General features: G+C 48.3%; 1 protein-coding gene and 1 long non-coding RNA gene across 3 annotated transcripts in view; both read left to right on the top strand.

Moving 5' to 3' along the window:
- LOC126638554 (uncharacterized) overlaps nucleotides 1-17058 on the top strand; it is a 1011613-nt gene that overhangs the window by 350390 nt on the left and 644165 nt on the right. The window lies entirely within an intron of this gene.
- On the top strand, nucleotides 831-13044 carry STC2 (stanniocalcin 2). The gene is made up of 4 exons (XM_050312515.1): nucleotides 831-1051; nucleotides 3163-3305; nucleotides 5786-5997; nucleotides 9406-13044. Exons 1-4 carry the CDS (start codon nucleotides 877-879, stop codon nucleotides 9797-9799), a joined length of 924 nt encoding a protein of 307 aa, XP_050168472.1. The 5' UTR covers nucleotides 831-876; the 3' UTR covers nucleotides 9800-13044.

Here is a 17058-nt window from a genome sequence, read left to right as displayed (position 1 = left end):
AAGCAGCGCCTGTCCCCTGTCATCCATCCGGGTCCGCACCCAGGTACCACTTTCCCCCCCTCAAGTGATGGAATTGGCCCAAAGCAAGCAAGCAGGGTACAAAATACCAGGAAGGGGAAAAGAAAAAAAAAAAAAAAAAAAAAAATGAGAGAGTGGAGGATTTCCAAGAAAGTCATTGCAATAGCTGCTTCGGAGAGGGATTTTTCCTTTTTTTTTTTTTTTTTTTTTTTAATTTAAATGAAGTCTTGCCATGAGGCGGCGGTGCCGCAGGACGGCCGGCGCTGGCAGCCGGCTCCGGGCACGGGCACCCCCTCCGCTGCCCTTGTGCTGGGAGAGGGCCGAAGTTGCCTGCGGGGGGACCGGCCGCTCGCCGCCGGCTGCCGCTTCCCTCCTCCCTCTCTGCCTTCCTCCCTCCCTCCAAAGCAGCGCGCTTGTCTAAATCCCGCTTTTTCCCCTTTTTTTTTTTCTTTTTTTTTTTTTTTTTTTTTTCGCAGTTCCTCCCCCCGCCCCGCCGGGCGCGGTCGGTGCCGGTGCCCCCCGCGCTCCCACCCCCGCGGCGCGGTGCGGGTGGGGCGGGGGGCGGGCGGCTGCAACCTGCCGGCGGGGCAGGGCCGGCCCCCGGCGGGCGGTCGGAGCGGGGCGGCGGCTGCCATTGGCCGCGGCGCGAAGCGACACCTGCTCGGCTCCCTCATGCGAGTGACACCGGGGCTCGGCGGGGATATTTGAGGCTCCCTCCGGCGCCGCCACCGCCACTCCGCGCTCGCCGCCGCGCCGGGCACATGCGGTTCTCGGGGCCGCGGCGAGCAGCGCGCTGGGCCCGGGTGCGGCACCCGGCGGGGGAGGACGCGGCGGCGGCGGCGGGGGGAAGGCGCGACCATGTGCGCGGAGCTCGGCGGAAAGCTGGTGGCCCCGGCGCTGCTGCTGCTGCTGGCCACGGCCCTGCTGCTGGCCAGCGCCCGGGCGGCCGCGGGCACTGAGGCCACGCACCCGCCGGAGGGGCCGCAGGACAGGACCCCGCAGCAGAAGGGGCGCCTGTCCTTGCAGAACACAGGTACGGGGGGGACCGGGGTGGTCTGTGCGCGTCCCCCTCCCCTCGCTGCTGCAGCCTCGTCGAGTTCTGACAGGCTTTTTATTTCGGTGCGCGACTGTCAGGCATAAATCAGCGGAGGAAATCAGAGCTCGCTCCTAATTACCTTTAAAGCCCGGCTCTGCCAAGCACGTGTTGCCCGCGCACAGCCGCGGCCCCGCGCCGGGCACGGAGCGGCTCTGCCGGGCTCGCAGCGGCCCCGGGGCGGCCCGAGCCCCACGGAGATGCTGGGCCGGGGAGGAGAAAGTTTCTCGAAACCGGGTCGAGGGCTGGGGGCGAGCCGGGAGGGCCGGGAAGAGGCTGGAATGACCGCAGCTTTGCCCCCTCCACAGGGAGCCGTGCAATGATGCAACGGGCCGGGGGTTTCTCTCCTCCTCTCCCGCCCTCCGCGCTCCCTCCCCCGGGTATTATCTGCCTAGAAAAAGAGAGCTGAGGCGTGCACTTCGCTGGATCGCTTCCCAGCCGTGCAAAGAGAGAGCGCGGGATCCAGACGCTTCCCTTCCCCCTCGTCTTCAACCCCCCCCCCTTCTCCCTTGCCCCTTTTTTTTTTTTTTTTTTTTTTTTTTTAACACTCTCAGTGCTGCGAGACGTGTTTAAACACACACGAGCAGGAATGCACGAATGCCCATTAGGGACTGCCACATGTGAATCACGGCACTGTGCAGTTCTCAGCACGCTGGAGCCAGGACATGTGATCCGGCAAAGGGTTTGCATCCGGATGCCAACACAAGCACCACAGCCGCGCTCCCGGCCCCGGCAGCGCCCGGCTCCGCGCTCCACAAAGGGTTCCAGTGCCCCTTTCCCCCTTCCCCGGGACGGGTGGGTTTGCGCAGCTTTTCGCCCGTGGCTCAGACAATCCCCGCAGCACACGCCCGGGGCTCCCCTCTGCCACCCACTGATGCGCTTCGGGGCAGGTAGAAGGGAAAAAAAGGAAAAGAAAAAAAAATGCAGCGGCAGTGCATTTTGAGTGCGTGTGTGTGGGGGGGGTGTCGTGTGAACTCCAGCAGGCTCCGCATTTCCATCCGCGGCTCCTCTGTCTGCCTTGCAGCGGGTTGAAATTAGACCGAAAGTTGCTGTAAAGACTTGCAAATGGACCGCATGGCAGAGGGGGAGGCTGGGGAAGGCTGAAACACGCTGCGGTGCGAGGGGGATTAGGCTGGCTCCCAAGGGCGAACTTTAATTAAAGGTACCACAGGGCACAGAGTACAGGAATTCTTAGCATCCTCAGTTCTGGTCTAAAAGCTGCCCCTGTTTAACTTTATCCCCAGGCTTTTTCAGCAACCACCTTCCCCCTGGCAGTACTACTACATCCATTTTTTTTAAAAGGACCAGAAGCTGTCGTGTTAAGAATTAGATTTTTGGGTTGGTGGTTGGTTTTTTTGGAAAGTGAGTATTAGACAGCATTTTTTACAGTATTACATAACATCTGAAAGGGCAGAATAAATACATATGTAACTACTACCTCCAGTTCATCTATTTTATGTACTACATATGTAAATGTATATATTTTGTATTGGTTTCTGCGTAGGTGAGCACATAGTTGCAGTTTTAATCAACACTCAATGCAAAGGACTTTATGCATCAGTGGGAGTTTTGCCATTAACTTGATAGACATCCTGACAGGTAAAACCCAGTGGTCTGTAAAAAAACACTGTGCTAAATGTCCAGAAACTAGCTCAAAATACCAAAAATGAAAAATTTGGGCTGGCTGGGTTCTGGGCTTCTCACTGTGGCACTTAAAGTTGATGGGGGACTGTGAACAAACAGACAGCAAAAATCATGCCTGTCCTTTGCTCCTGAGGAATGCAAGAGCATTAGACAGTTCTCAAGAGAAATAGCCTGACGTAAGCATCGCGGATTTGGCATTTGTTTCTCAGATATCACTTTCATAACGTAATACACCCAAGTTTTGGCCTAATTTCTGCAAGAAGTGGGCACTCTGGGGGTACAATTAATTGTTGTCACGCATTTTTCTTTCAAACTCATGTTGGTAGCAAAATAACTCCCTCTCCCCTACCCACCACCAGTTTCTGTGAACAGTTCTTCCATTTAACTCTAACCAATACTTGTTTTAGCTGAAATCCAGCACTGCCTGGTAAATGCTGGCGATGTGGGATGTGGAGTGTTTGAATGCTTTGAGAACAATTCTTGCGAGATCCGAGGCTTACACGAGATCTGCATGACATTCCTGCACAACGCTGGAAAATTCGATGCCCAGGTAACATGGTGAAATGTCCTACATATCTGCTTGCTTCTAACATACACTTGGCCTGTATTTTATTTCCTTAACACATCTTTGCTAACAAAAAAAAAAAAAAAATTACCGTTACAGAGCAAGTCTGCTTCTGCCATGATTTACTAACTCAGTAAGAATTCTTCTGTTGAAAGGTCCAGAATCAAGACCTCAGGACAATAACAAAGCAGTGGTGTGCAACCTGTCCCAGGAGACAGGCTGTCTCCAGCTACAGCTCTCTGGATCCCTTCCACCTACTGTACCCAGGATAGCTGCAGCAGAACACACTAATGTAGCCAAACACGGTTTTAAGGAACACTGGGTGACTTAAGCCTCTGCACCATGTTTGTTCAAAGCTGATCTTGAAACACAGCGTGGGCACCTAGTTCTTTTAGACTTATCACAATATTTCCCAACATGCAGTTATTAAAGTTGGTTCTCAGGACTTGCACACAACCACTCCAGGCAACTTCCTAAAGCTGCTATACTCAAATAAGCCTTTGGTTCGAGCACTGACGTTGAAATACGTTACTTAGATGGTATGTGGTATTAAGTTTGTCTCCTTCATTTTCTCCCCAGACCATTTATGCATCATTGAGACATCCTGTTATTATGTCTTGTAAACCTACTCTCCCATTTCAGTGTGGAGAGAAGGGAACATTCCTACAGGCCAGCGGCATTTGGCTTGACCAGGCAGTTTTCAGTATAACTTGACTAAAAGCACCAGCTACATGGCAGTGTTAAAAGCATGGTACAAAGTAGAGCTGTCTGCAACATCCAGCCTGTTCCATGAGGGATAGTGGGACCACCCAGCAGGAATCACTTTTGAAGTGCTGGAGTTTTAGGCTCAAATGCTCAAGGACGTACCAAGGGTCTGGCTAGTCCTTAAAGTGGGAATCGCTGCTTTTGTGGGTATCTGAAAACCTTCAACCTAATTTTCAAGTGGCTTCCAGAAAACACTCGTTTCTTTTTGCACAATATTCTGTCAGTGAACAAAGTTGAGCAAAGAAGTAAGTCCTGTTGGGAGGGGAGGGAAAGGTGCCTACAAAGGCTGAGTGTAACCATTGATGCCTGATCTCCTGATATTGCTCATCAAATATCGCCTGTTTCACATCCAGGCTGTCTCTATTGCAGTGCAGAAGATTTAAACCCCTGGAGCTTTATTTAATATGGAGGTGGCTTCAGCCTCTGCTAGGACTTGACTTTTCACAGCTCCTCTCTGTATTATCTACAGTTATTTCAGGCTGCATTAAATGACAAAACTAACGCTATCCATTTTCTGTTCTCTGCTCTGAAACCTGAGAATTGATGTCAGGTTTGGTTTATGTAAGAATTCTCTTTTTCATCCTTATTTGCCTACTGTGCTCTGCATGTTTGTTACTGAAGGGAAGGGCAAGTAAGTGCCTTTGGTATGGGGAATAGAAAGGGATGATGACTGAAGGAGCTCTTTGATCAGCAAGAAATATTTCTGGCTTGAAACCATTTGGGGACAACATCTGCTTGCAGGTCTGGGTGAATCTTACTTAGTGACAGTGGAGCTGTGCCAGTGTACTCTTGGGATAAAGGGGAACAAGGATTTTGTCTTCATGAAGCACCTGTGTAAAATCTGAAGCTGATGAAGAGGTGGAGGCAGTGCAAGAGCCTATTGCTCAGCAAAGGAAAGGGAGCCTGAGCAGAGCAGTAGCATGAATGGCAGCTGCAGTGTCAGATGGCAAAGAGAAAAGGAGGGGATGGGCTTGGTGTCCACTAAGCGAGTGAATGAAGGAATCACAAATCGGGGTTAAAGAGAAGCTGCTAAAGCAGCTCTTCCCCACCTTACTTTTTTAGTTTCTTGATTTAGTCACACAGAGAATTTCTTGCAGCAGACATAAAGACACTGGAGGATTATTAGCAGTGCTGACTTGAGCCCCTCTCTGAGGGAGTGGTAGTAGAGAAAATATTGACAGCTGTAGAATGGGGCAGGTGCTTATAAATCATGCATACATGTCTATGAGTTTGTGAACTAATTTTAAAATAAAACCTGATTTGCAGTTACTGAATGGGTATCTGCCTGTGGTCCTGAGGACCTCAGCCATGGCAGGATGCCCCCTCTTTTGTTTGAACCTGCTGTTCTGCCATCCTAGAAGCAAATTAATCCAGTAACTCTAGCACTGAACTACTTTAAGGTGCTTACTTTTGCTCTTTCCCTCATTGGGCATTCAGCTGTTGGGTCAGAGGAAACCTCAAAGCACCAGTGAGGAAACCCTGGGTGCCTCAGATGCACTGGGATAGCAAAGCTAGGTGACTTGGCATGGTCTTTAAGGGCAGAGAAACAAGGAGAAGAGAGTGAAAAGCCATTAAGTGATACCCTTAGCACTGTAATAACCCTTGACATTGTCCTGCGGAGGAGCAGCTGGCTGGGCATAAATCAGCTGCCGTGCTTAATGGACAAAAATACAGACCTACTCCATTTCTTTTCTTCTCAGGGAAAATCCTTCATTAAAGACGCTCTGAAGTGTAAGGCTCATGCCTTGAGGCATAAATTCAGCTGCATCAGCCGTAAGTGCCCTGCCATTAAAGAGATGGTGTTCCAGTTACAGCGGGAGTGCTACCTGAAGCATGACCTCTGCTCTGCTGCCAAGGAGAACGTCCAGGTCATTGTGGAGATGATTCACTTCAAAGACCTGCTGCAGCATGAGTAAGTGCCTCCGTGCTGGTGCAGTCAGAGCGTGGGAGCTCCTTCCAGGAGCGCGATGGTGCCAATGGGCTGCTTCACCTCCTCCTGGCCTTAAGCACCTCTTGTTTTCCCATGTACAAGGCCGAGGTAATGCTTTCTTTGCAGGGGCCCTTGAAGAATAGGGTGTACAAAGGGCTAGATGTGACTGTGGAAGGAGATGAAGTCTGTTGAAGTTGGATCTGCCTGTCCCCTTGGTCCTTTGGCAAATGCATTGTCAGTATCTGTCATTTCCAGAAGCATCTGACAATGTCTCTTTGCTTTCTGAGCTCAAAGGCATCATTCTTGACCCCAGTATCCTGTTAAAGATGACAGCTAGAGAAGGGGGAAGAAGGTTTATGGAAAGTTGTCAGCAAGATGATAATTTCTTCTTTAAATACATACTTTCAAATGTCTTGTAGTTAATTGTCCCTGAAAGAGCTGCAGTCCCTCAGGTAATCTCCCATTCATCTTATTCTTTATTAATCTCAGATGCTTTTTAATAAAACATGGAGATGTACAAAATGAAGGCAGAAGTCAGATTTTGAGGACTTCATTCCTCTGACTGGGAACACAGCTGTCCTCCAAGGAATGGCAGGCACGAATCCTATTTGGAATTGATCAAAGCTGCTACATGACAGCAACAAACCAGGCACAAGCTGTTTGTACTGACTCTTTGTGCACAAATGCAAAAATCAGAGCCTGTTTTTCTTGCAGGTGAACGTCTCACTCCCAAATAAGAAGGCTGAGCCACAGCCTGGCATCAGGCTTAAGCTTAGAGCATCTTCCTACCACACCTCTGTGCCTTGGTATTAACACAGAAAGTCCAAATCCCAGCTGTCATGACAGCCAATTTTTTTGCAGAATCATTTCTTTTGGAATTTTAGCCTTGCATTTTCATCAGTATCCAAAGGAGCTGTGTGCTCTGATTCCCTTACTTTCTGTTGAAAACCACCCCCCTAATACTTAGCTGCAGTTGCAGAGAGATGCTTCAATACCAGTTTACTTGCATAAATCATATGCTGTGGTTTGTACAAGCTGAACATGGTGGCCTGAAAGCAAAGCCCTTTCCACGGACATTCCTGAGGCTGGGATCAAAGGCACGGCTGGTGGCAGAGCCTGGCCTTGCCAGGGCTGCTGTGCCCAGGGCGATGGGCAGCATCCCACTGGCTGGTGGAGAAGGGAAGAGGGCTCCATCCTGCACAGCAGCACCTCTCTGGGCACTGCTGGGACTGTGTTAGCAGGCTGTAAATTGGGTACTTGGCACCAATTAACCCCCCCATCATTTGGGGATGAAAAGAGCTATGAGAGCCAAAAGCCTGTCCTAAGAGGAGTAACTTATTTTATGAACAGGCTAAAGCAGGAATGTGCAAAGGCAGCTGCTTATTTCTGGGGAGCTTAACTGGGGGGTTGTTGGTTTGAGAAGAGATGGGTCATTCAGTGAACACCTATAATTTGCATGATCTCATTTAGCGCATCCTACACTTCAGCATCGCACGGAGTCAGAGCTCAGTTCTCCTATGCGGGACTCCCCAAATAGAACCAGCCAGCCTCCTCCCCTCCCCTAAATTTAGAGGCCATCTCTGAAGCTCCTGAACTAAGGAACTTGTTCAAGATCAATAGGCAAGTGTGGCAGAGCTGGAAATAAAATCACGTCTGCTGACTTGCAGCCTTGTGCTCAGTTCAGGTACTCTGGTCAGGCCAGCTGAACTGCAGAAAGTAAAACAGGGAAGGAGAAATGGGCCACTATTAATCCGCAGGGCTCTGGCAGGCTCTGAATACCTGAAATATTTGGCAGCTGAGCCACTCTTTAGTCATACCAGCGACCTTTTTTTTCCTACAAAGATTTTTGTAAAGGTTATGCCCAATTTGAAGAACTAATTTTTTTTTTATTTTTTATTTCCTTCTGCTGGATCGCTTTGTATGCAGCATGCTCAGTTCTCTCTTCTATTTCACATTTAAAACAAAAACTAGGAGCAGAGGAGCAAGTGGCAGCTCTCAGACTTTTCTCTGACTATTTTGTTCTGACTGTTCTCTCCCGATGAGTGTTGTGGAACACGACCGGGGAGGTGAAGCCTCCTCCTGAGTCAGCTGTGGTGGGGTGGGGGTCAGGCTGATTTGCTATGGTGGAAGTGGTGACAGGCCTTGGCAGATTGGTCACTGCTGCATTCCAAGTAACTTTTTTTTTAAGCAGCAGAAACAATCCAACCATGGGAAATATTTTGAGATAGGGGAATAGGTGGCTCTCTAAGATTAGCAATTCAAAATGAGTTTAAGCAGTTGGGTAGTGTCAGACACTGATCATAATCTGTTAAGTTTTCCTTGCTTCTTCTGACTTAGTTAGTGAGAAGAGATTTAGACTTGTCCACAGCCACCAGAGCTCGTGGATGGTGTGCCCAGAAGGTGCACCCCCACCACCCACACAGCCACGAGTGCTGACCCCGGGCAGTTTTCCACTTGTGCTGGGGATGGTTCCTACCGTGGAAGATTTTTAAGCACGTCCTTCTGGGCCTGCAAGCAGCTGAGCGGTTGTGTCAATAGACAACATCAATATTGACCCACAAAACTTGTGACCACAACTATTTTAAAATCGCTGCACTCGGTGACCTGTGGCTGAGGAAGCCCAAGTGCCTGTGCTTGGGCTGCTTGTGCTGCGGGGACTCACAAGGATGGGGGTAGGAAGCACAAATGATATTTAGCCATGGCTTGTTTGGCTGGCAAAAGGTATATACTGAAAGCTGTACTCAACTCTGTAAGGAAATGAAGAAAAAGAACCAGCAAAGTGGATTTCCATGTGTCTGAGTTCTGTGCCGTCAGATCCTGAGTTCAGATAGGATCTCGCCTGTGGTGGAGATCAGTGCCCAGTGCTTCAGAGATGAGAAAAGCCAAAGAACCTCCTTTTTGCTTTCACAGAGGTGAGGCAGTGCCCTGCTCTTGCAGACTGGTGTACCTGCCATTCACTTGGAGGTAGCAATTGCTTGATGAAGCTGATGGCTCTGGACATGAACAGGTTTCCTTCGTGGTGTGTCCTGACTAATAATGATGAAATGGTGTGGAAAGGGAGAGAGGCAGAAAGTGTGAGACAGCAGTTCTTCCATTTGCCAAGCAGGGAGACCTCATCTGTTCCTCTGGTGGACATTCCAGTTCTCCACTGGGAGAGTAATCAAGGCAGATCCAGTAAAGCTTTGACAGGATGCCACCATGTCCTACGGCAAAGTGGCCAATCGGAATATAGTATATTGCGTAAAAAACATTCAGCAGAATTGCTCTCCAAGGCTGCTGAGTCAGTGGGTGGCAGGGGCTCACACCACTGACCTGTGCTGTGCCAGGGGAGGGTGAGGCAGAATCCCTTGTTTATTTTAACTCTCCTCTCCCTGTTTCCCTTACCTCCAGGCCATATGTTGACCTAGTGAATATCCTGCTCACCTGTGGCGAGGAGGTGAAAAAGGCAATAACAAGAAGCGTCCAGGCCCAGTGTGAACAGAACTGGGGAAGTCTCTGCTCCATCCTGAGCTTCTGCACCTCGGCCGTGCACGGTGACGCCGCCCCGGGCGCCGAGAAGAAGCCGGGTGAAGCCACCAAAGGCGGTGCTGGCCGTGGGGACATGCTGTCCCACTCCGACCCCGACCACAGGGAGAGCTCGAGAGCATCCAAGGGAGAGAGAGGTACCAAGGGCCACTTGAACGCCCATGCCCGGGTGAAAGCAGGGGGCCACAGTCCCAAAGGGGCACAAGGGATCATGGACCGGGCAGACGAACTGTCCGACTTCTCCGACATCCGGAGGTGAAAAAAGGCACCAGCTCCCCCTTCCCCCCCATCCTCCCCCTCCACCGGAATCCTCCTGAGTTCCATCTTCCCGTCTATGGACATTCCAAAGCATTTCCCATTCAGAGGTCAAGCACAGGGCATTGCAAGATATATATGGACCTCGGCAACAGTGTATATAGTAGCAAAGGGAGAGCAGTGGCAATGGGTTATCGATCCAGCAAACTCGACACTCGAGCAGCCACCAGATGTGGCGAAATGTCTCCAACTAAATTCTTTTCCCCTTCTTTATGAAACAGACGTAATCTGAAATTTAGGATCTTGTTTGGGGATTGTTGGGTTGGTTTTGGGGTTTGTTTTGTTTTTTTCCCTTGGTCTCCTTGGCTGGGGAGACTGTTCCAAGAGGGCTCTGCCAGACTGCATGTGGCTGCTTGTGGCTTAGCACCTCCAAAGGTCTAGGGCACAGCCTTACAGCAGATGGCTGAATTCCAAGGGGATTTGGTTTCTGCTTGTGGCTGAGAACGCAAGAGCTCCAGGCTCTCTATGTGAAGCTCTCTAATGAAGTAGCTGCCCCGTCTCTCGCACAGGAACCGTGCGGTCTGGAGCTCCACCACTTTCTCTTAACTAACTTCTGAGCCATTGTTCCCACCTGGGTGACGCTGCCTGGTTTAAGTACCCCCCCCTGTTTGTTTTGAACCACTGCATAACTTGACACTTGCTAATCACGGCATCATACCCCATCCCTTCAGCGTATCACAGGCGAGTAGTCAGCTTCCAGACAAGGCAATGTGACTGTTAATGACTTGCACAGCGTGGAGGACCCCCAAAAGTATTCTTGTGGACCTCTAAAAGCCCTGTGCATATTCTCTGCTTATGTCTGCCCCCTCAGTGATACAGGTCTTCCACCCTTATAGACAGCCCAAGCCTAAAGGGATGGGTGTGGGCTCAGACAGCGAAGGACCCCATATATTTAGTTCTTCTGTAGGGCTGCGTTGAAGGCCCATCAGAAACCTGTCTCTCCTTAGCAGTAGCGTGGTGTGGTTTGCTGAGATGTGGAGCCCCACTCTAACCTGCCTATAGCTATGGTTTTATCCAAATGCCAAAGATAAGGAGAGGGGATTGACTTGGGTTTTTTAATTTGTTGTGCAGATGATGACCACCAGTCTCCACAGAGTGAGTTAGTAAAGATGAAGAGTGTCAAGAGGTTATTGTCTTTAAGCAGTTTCAAGTGTGAATGAGGTGTTTGGCCATATCTCTCCTACCCCCTATGCAATTGTAATTCTCAGGTTGCAGCTCTGCAATCCTATATATCCCCAGATATTGTACTGGAAATGGAGGTTACAGCATCCACAGGGACAGAAGGGTGAGCTCTCAGCTTCCTCAAGAGAAAAAGTGAGTTTTCTTAGAAAGTGGGAATCACACCAGGGATTTGAGCCTTCTCATTTAGAAAGCTTGGGAGGAAAGCTGTGGGGGCAGGAAGGCAGTTCAGCAGGGACAGAACGTACCCAGTGAACTAACGTGCGTCTTGTCGCATGGTGGGAAGGAGCTGCATAAGCAGTAGAGGGTGTTGGAATTTGGCTACAATTTCCAACTCAGATTTTAGTTACTGCTGAGTGAACACGGCTCCTAATAGCTGTATTCAGGGTTTAATGCGTGGATCCACCCGCAGAAGTTAGAGGCACTGCTTTTAATAGCAACCACGTAGGAAGCAAGAGAGGACAGTTAAGTTGAAAAGGTGTGTCTCTGTGATCACCAGGTCTTTGCTTAAAGACATGACCCTGATCCTGGCCTGATTTTAGCAAAGTTCTCTGATAACATTTTTTGTTTGACTCCAAGTGGGAAGAGGTGGGATCAAGCCAGATGCTGTAGCAGCAAAGACCGTGGTGATGTGCCAGTGGGTGTGGCAGCTGCCCCACTAGGGCTGGTGACAGCTCTGCCATCCCTGGGGCACCCAGGCTGTCCCACGGAGAAGCTTGGGAAAGTTGGTTTGGGTCTGAGTGTTGGCCACCTCCTCTGCTCCCAAAGGTGGCTGCTGGCGGTACCGTAAGAAGGTTTCTAGCGTGTGCCTCCATGGGTTTCCTGCGAGCGTCCTCCCCTCCTTGGTGGCACAGAGCCACCACGAAGAACATGCTCAAACCAAAAAGACAATCCAAGCATTTTAGCAAAAAAAAAAAAAAAAAAAAAAAAGGAAAACAAATGCAAACCAGAAACAACTTGCTACCAGTGCAATGTTCTTGCATTGAACTAAAATAAGATCCCTCTGTCATTAGAGGTCTGATTCATCAATGGGAACCAAACATAGAGATCTACATCCTTGAATGTCTCAGTCAACATATCACCTCAGCATGCATACAGTTTTATTTGTATTCATTGGTTCTGTGGGAATAACTGTATATTCCCCTTGTTTAGTCAATGAAATTTGGGGGGGGGGGGGAAGGACAAGCTGTGGGTGGGAGGGATTTTTTTATAAGGCATCATTTTTTTTCCTCTGTGTGTGAAGATTTTATGTGTTCATCTACTGATTCCACATATGCTATTATTGTAAATATTTAACATTTCTATTTATTATAGTGTCCCCATTTAAAAAAGAACACTGCTGGCTATGATAATTTAAACGTATGTCATGACCTGTGTTGTATATATTCATGCCACTAGTATGGGTTTTTTTATGTTTAAAGCTGCGTAAATATAGTTTTATACAGTTCCATAATGTTATTGACAGCATAAATCATTTATTTATTGTTAAACCTTCTTTCATATCTAACAGATAGGGTGCGTTTTACCTGAGATTTATTTTATTGTGACATCTACATAGCCTTAATTCTTTATAAAAAAGAAAAAAAAAGTCCACTTAGATACTGTATGATGCTTTAATTAACATTCCTTATGAACTTGCTGTTCATAGAGGAGGTTTAGCTTAAAAGCCAAGGTATGAATGTTTTCTTTATGCTTTGCATCTGGAATGAGCCTTGTTCTGGAATGAAAATACTGCGAGAAGCAAAACGCCTACTGGAAAAAGATAGCAGTAAACCCTGGAAAATGCTGTCCTGACTTACAGTGCTGAACTAAAAGGAGAAAAAAAATAAAAAAAAAATACAAACTGTCCTTAATTCCAAATCTCTGGGAGAAAAACATACTAGTTTTATCTCACGTAGAATTTGCAGCCAAATAAGCTTGTAAATAAAGAAAATGCATATGGCTTTAGACAAAGCTCTGTACCTTTCACACTATTATTTTCCTTAAACACTAATAAATGTTTTGAATAAGTCTGTGGCTGGGTTTTGTTTAGCTGGAATTTCAGCTGCTGTGATAAGGTGGTAAGAAAAGCCCTCTGAAGCTGAGCCAGGAGCTTCAGCCAAGGGGGGCAGAGGTAATTTGTCTGCTCGTCCCCGCACAGGCCGGACACAGGGACAGAGCCAACCCTTCCTCTGTATAGCAGGGAGAGCCAAGAGAGAGACCTTGTCCCTGGCCTGTCATTCCCCTAGGAGAGGGAGACCTCGCTGGCTGCTTATCTGGGACCTGGAAGCCTGGCTTGAGGGCAGAAAGGGAGACGTGGAATAAATTAGAGGATGAAAAACACGGGGAGCAGAAGCTCATGCCCTTCTCAAGCTCAGACAAAGCCTCTGCTTGTTTCAGGAGGTTTTTCCCGTAGCAGGAGCCATGGACTGGGTTCACTGCAGCATGTCAGAGCCACCTCATCTGCTTTAAATTAGTCTGCATTCACCTTAGGAAAGGAGCAGGGGGGTGCTGGTACTTAAGGGTTTCTTCTTACTGCCCTGATGATGTGGGATTACACAAGCCCCTTGCGAGCTGGCACGCTCTGCTCAGACACGTTGGCTTCAGGCACAACTCAGCATCCATAAGTGCATCCCATAGGAGCCAGGAAGGGGATCTGTGGCTGACCACAGCACCTGCCTGTGGGCAAGGTGTTGGCAGCCCCCAAAGCCCCAAGCAGTGGATTTCAGCCAGACCCATTAACAAATACAACAGCAACACTTTCTAAAAGCTGCAATAGCTGATAAGGTTTGTTCTGCATGTATAAAAGGCTCAGTTCATGTAACAGCAAGAGTTATCCCTTCATGATTTTACCTTAAAACCAAAGGACATTCATTTGGCTCTCCACTGTCAGTTATTAATAATATATCAATAAGCACCAGCCAGTGGCTCTGGACAGGGATGTAACAGGCACATACAGAGCTATAATTCTCTCTCAAATCAGGTATCAAAATCTTAAACGCTTACTGGAGTTTCAGCAAAGGAGAAAAGCAAAATCCTAAGGTTTACAAAAAGCAAACTGCAGAAACAGCCCTTTGTGTTGTCTCCAAAGCAATTTTCATACAGTGTTGGGGTGTAGGCAGCAAAGGGATGGGGAAATTATGAGAAAGCACCTCAGAACATAAAGCACGAGGGTTTTTTTTTAAGGCTGCTTGCATGAAAAAGCACATTTTTAACACTCCTTCTGTGGGGTTTAAAAATAACTAATCCAGTTGAAGCCTTCGGATGAGATGGGCTTCACAAGCATAAATGTGATTTGCAGCAATCTAGGACCTGTAGCATTTCTTTGCCTGTAGGTGCAGCAGCTCTTTATAATCCTGTCATGGACTGTCGTCAAACACCAACGGGAAAAGTACATTTTGCCAGCAGAGCTGTGACAGAGTTTGATGGGATGTGATCCCAGACCAGCCTGCAGTCAGGCTATAGCCAAGGAATAGCTTGTGCTGGTGCTGGACCCCTTGCTGGCCCATTGCATTTTTTTTGCAGGAGCTGGTCCACACCACAGCTGTGATGCAGCTTAGGTAGCTGCAATCTGCCTCTACCATCCTCCTTACAATTTCAACCTAAAAAAGTAATTTTTCATCTTCTAATGTGTAAAACGGTGAGACTGCATTCTGCTCCCAAAAGTGGCAAACGTTAGTGACAGAGAGATGATCCTCACCTCCCCTTAAGGACATCATGTCTCACAAAATAGCACAGCCAGTATCAGCATGTTGACATTAAAAAGTACAGAGGCACTGAGAGAAAAAGAAACACTAAAACAAACTGCAGAGAAGGGATTCTGCATTGCACAACCCACTAATGTACGTTTAATACCAGCATACAAGTCTGCTTCAAGACTGGAATGATCTTACTTCAATTTGGTCCGAGTCACTCCATAAGTGAGGTAAGGAAAATCAAATCCAGGCAATTCAAACTGCAAATGCACATCCACACACACAGGTCTCAGCCAGCTGAACAAACCCCACCAAGATTTATGCATGTGGTCCATTTGGATTTGTTCTCTTTACGGGTTCCTTGTCTTGCCTCCCAAAAGAACAAAATTAATTCCAGATATTGGCTTGCTCAGGCATACCAAAACATTTACAAATGTATATGGCAATTTACATATGTCAGCCCACACGGTGAGCTGAGTCAGAGCTACTGCCAGCGCTTCTGCCTGATCTTCCCAGGTTCCCAGGTACTGCCCTTTGCTCTCCTCCCTGAGCCCACGCCTGGAATTGCCAGGAGAGCCAAGGCAGCTCCGGAGCAGCTCTTTGCTGCGTCACGCCTGAGGAATTCATCGCAGCGATCTTCCCAGGTGAGGGAATAGTTAAAGCTTGCTGGGAAGCCTCTCAGCACTGCATTTCTAAAGCTATTTCCTGACATCTCACCAGAAACACAAATCCCACTCAGTTTTCACTGCTAGTTATGTTCGTGTTTCCATGCTCTCCTCGCAGACTCTCGCAGGAAAGGCTTCTCTCACACCTGCTAAAGTCAGAGCTTGCTGCCTGCTCCCCCAGTGACAAGTACAGCAGATCTCCAGCCTTGAGCAATGCCAGGCAGCCTGACCCTTCCTGCTCACCTGTCCTGTGACCAGCCAAAATTGAATCAAGGAGCAGGGATGCAAGGGCTGCAGCTGGACCTCCCCAGAGGCAGAAGTTGCACTGATGCCTCGCAAGGTCCTTCCCAGGTCTGCTCCTGCAGCCCCAGCACGAACAGGTCCTGGCACAGGGTTGGGGCTAAGCATAGCCATCTAATCAGGGAAATCCTAAATATTTTTGTTCCTGTATATTTTCTTTATGGAAAAGCATCCCAGCCAGTAGAGCTTTGCATTTTGAAATCAAAACCTCATGTCTTTCTCAACTGGGAATGTGAAATGGGGACTTGAGGGTTGAAAGACATGCCAAATTATGGGAAGCTGCAGGGGCTGAGAATTCCTGTCTCTGAGGATACCAACTGTTACAGCCTTGACCTTTTCTGCAAATACCATCCTCCCTTATAAAAATGAGGGTTGGAGTTCATTTAGGAATTCTTTTCAAGGAAGAAGTCATCTTTGGAGAGCCTGTTATGAGGTTCTCCATTTAGATGGGGATGTAGAGGGGTTTTAAGGGTATTCTGACACTGCTGGAAGGCAGTGCCCTGAGGACAGTGCCACTGGAACCAGTGTGCTGGATACACTGCTGGGCATGTCAGTGGCTCTGGTGACACCACAGAGATCAGCCCTGACCTGTGGTTCTGCAAGAGGAACCTCAATAGGGTTGAAACCAAGCCTGGACTGGCTTTCACAGTGCAAGAACAAAATGCCCCTGTGGCACAGACAGCACCAGCTTCCCCAGTGTCTCTGGAAACAGCAGCTTATGGAAGAGGTAAGGCCAGGTTGCATTTTAACACAGCACAGGATCAGCCCTCCGCTATCTAAATCATAATGGCACGTAATCCCCTTCTCTAAACCCCACTTCAATTTCTCAAATTTTCTGCAGTTTGTATCTGCTTTTCTCTATCCCACAGTCACACCAGGCTACATTTGTCACCCATGAATAATCCCACTTACACTGCAGAGTCTCTTCCTACCCTGGAGAAAAATGCAGTGGGAGGTGTGGGGAAGCTCAGTGAAAGCTGACAGCCAGGAGAGACTGGGAAAGGCCTACAGAGCTCCTTATTTAGATGTCCTATTTTAAGATAAAATGAAGAGGAACTATGCACATTCAGCATTTTGTTAAACTGACATGAAACCAAGTCACTACAAAATCAGTTTGCAGAGGGATGCAGTGCACATGCTTGAAGACTTCTGTAAAATATTATTATTATTTATGATTGCAGCATCTCCTGGCTGTCAGCAAGTCCCAACCTTGGGGCTACTGATCCGTGTATCACAGGAGAGAATCCTGGCCAAAAAGTCTTTTCATTGGTAGAAAGAAACATTACCCTTTGCCTCCCCATGCAGAACACAAAATAGTGCCTACCTGGGCACTCAGCACTAACTCACTGCACAAGATGCTTTGGAACAGCAGTGACAGGAATTAT

Source organism: Myiozetetes cayanensis, unplaced genomic scaffold (genome assembly GCF_022539395.1).
Source record: "Myiozetetes cayanensis isolate MyiCay16 unplaced genomic scaffold, myiCay2020 scf17, whole genome shotgun sequence".
In the NCBI taxonomy this organism is placed as follows: Eukaryota; Metazoa; Chordata; class Aves; order Passeriformes; family Tyrannidae; genus Myiozetetes; species Myiozetetes cayanensis.
The sequence above is the reverse complement of the archived record's forward strand: the minus strand, read 5'-3'. Positions and strand labels throughout refer to the sequence as shown.

Bases quoted from the DNA above. Each gene is read 5' to 3' on its own strand.
- STC2 (XM_050312515.1), top strand. From the start codon at position 877: ATGTGCGCGGAGCTCGGCGGAAAGCTGGTGGCCCCGGCGCTGCTGCTG. The intron at 1,052-3,162 runs GTACGGGGGGGA...TACTTGTTTTAG, and splicing joins CCTGTCCTTGCAGAACACAG to CTGAAATCCAGCACTGCCTG. The intron at 5,998-9,405 runs GTAAGTGCCTCC...CCTTACCTCCAG, and splicing joins AAAGACCTGCTGCAGCATGA to GCCATATGTTGACCTAGTGA.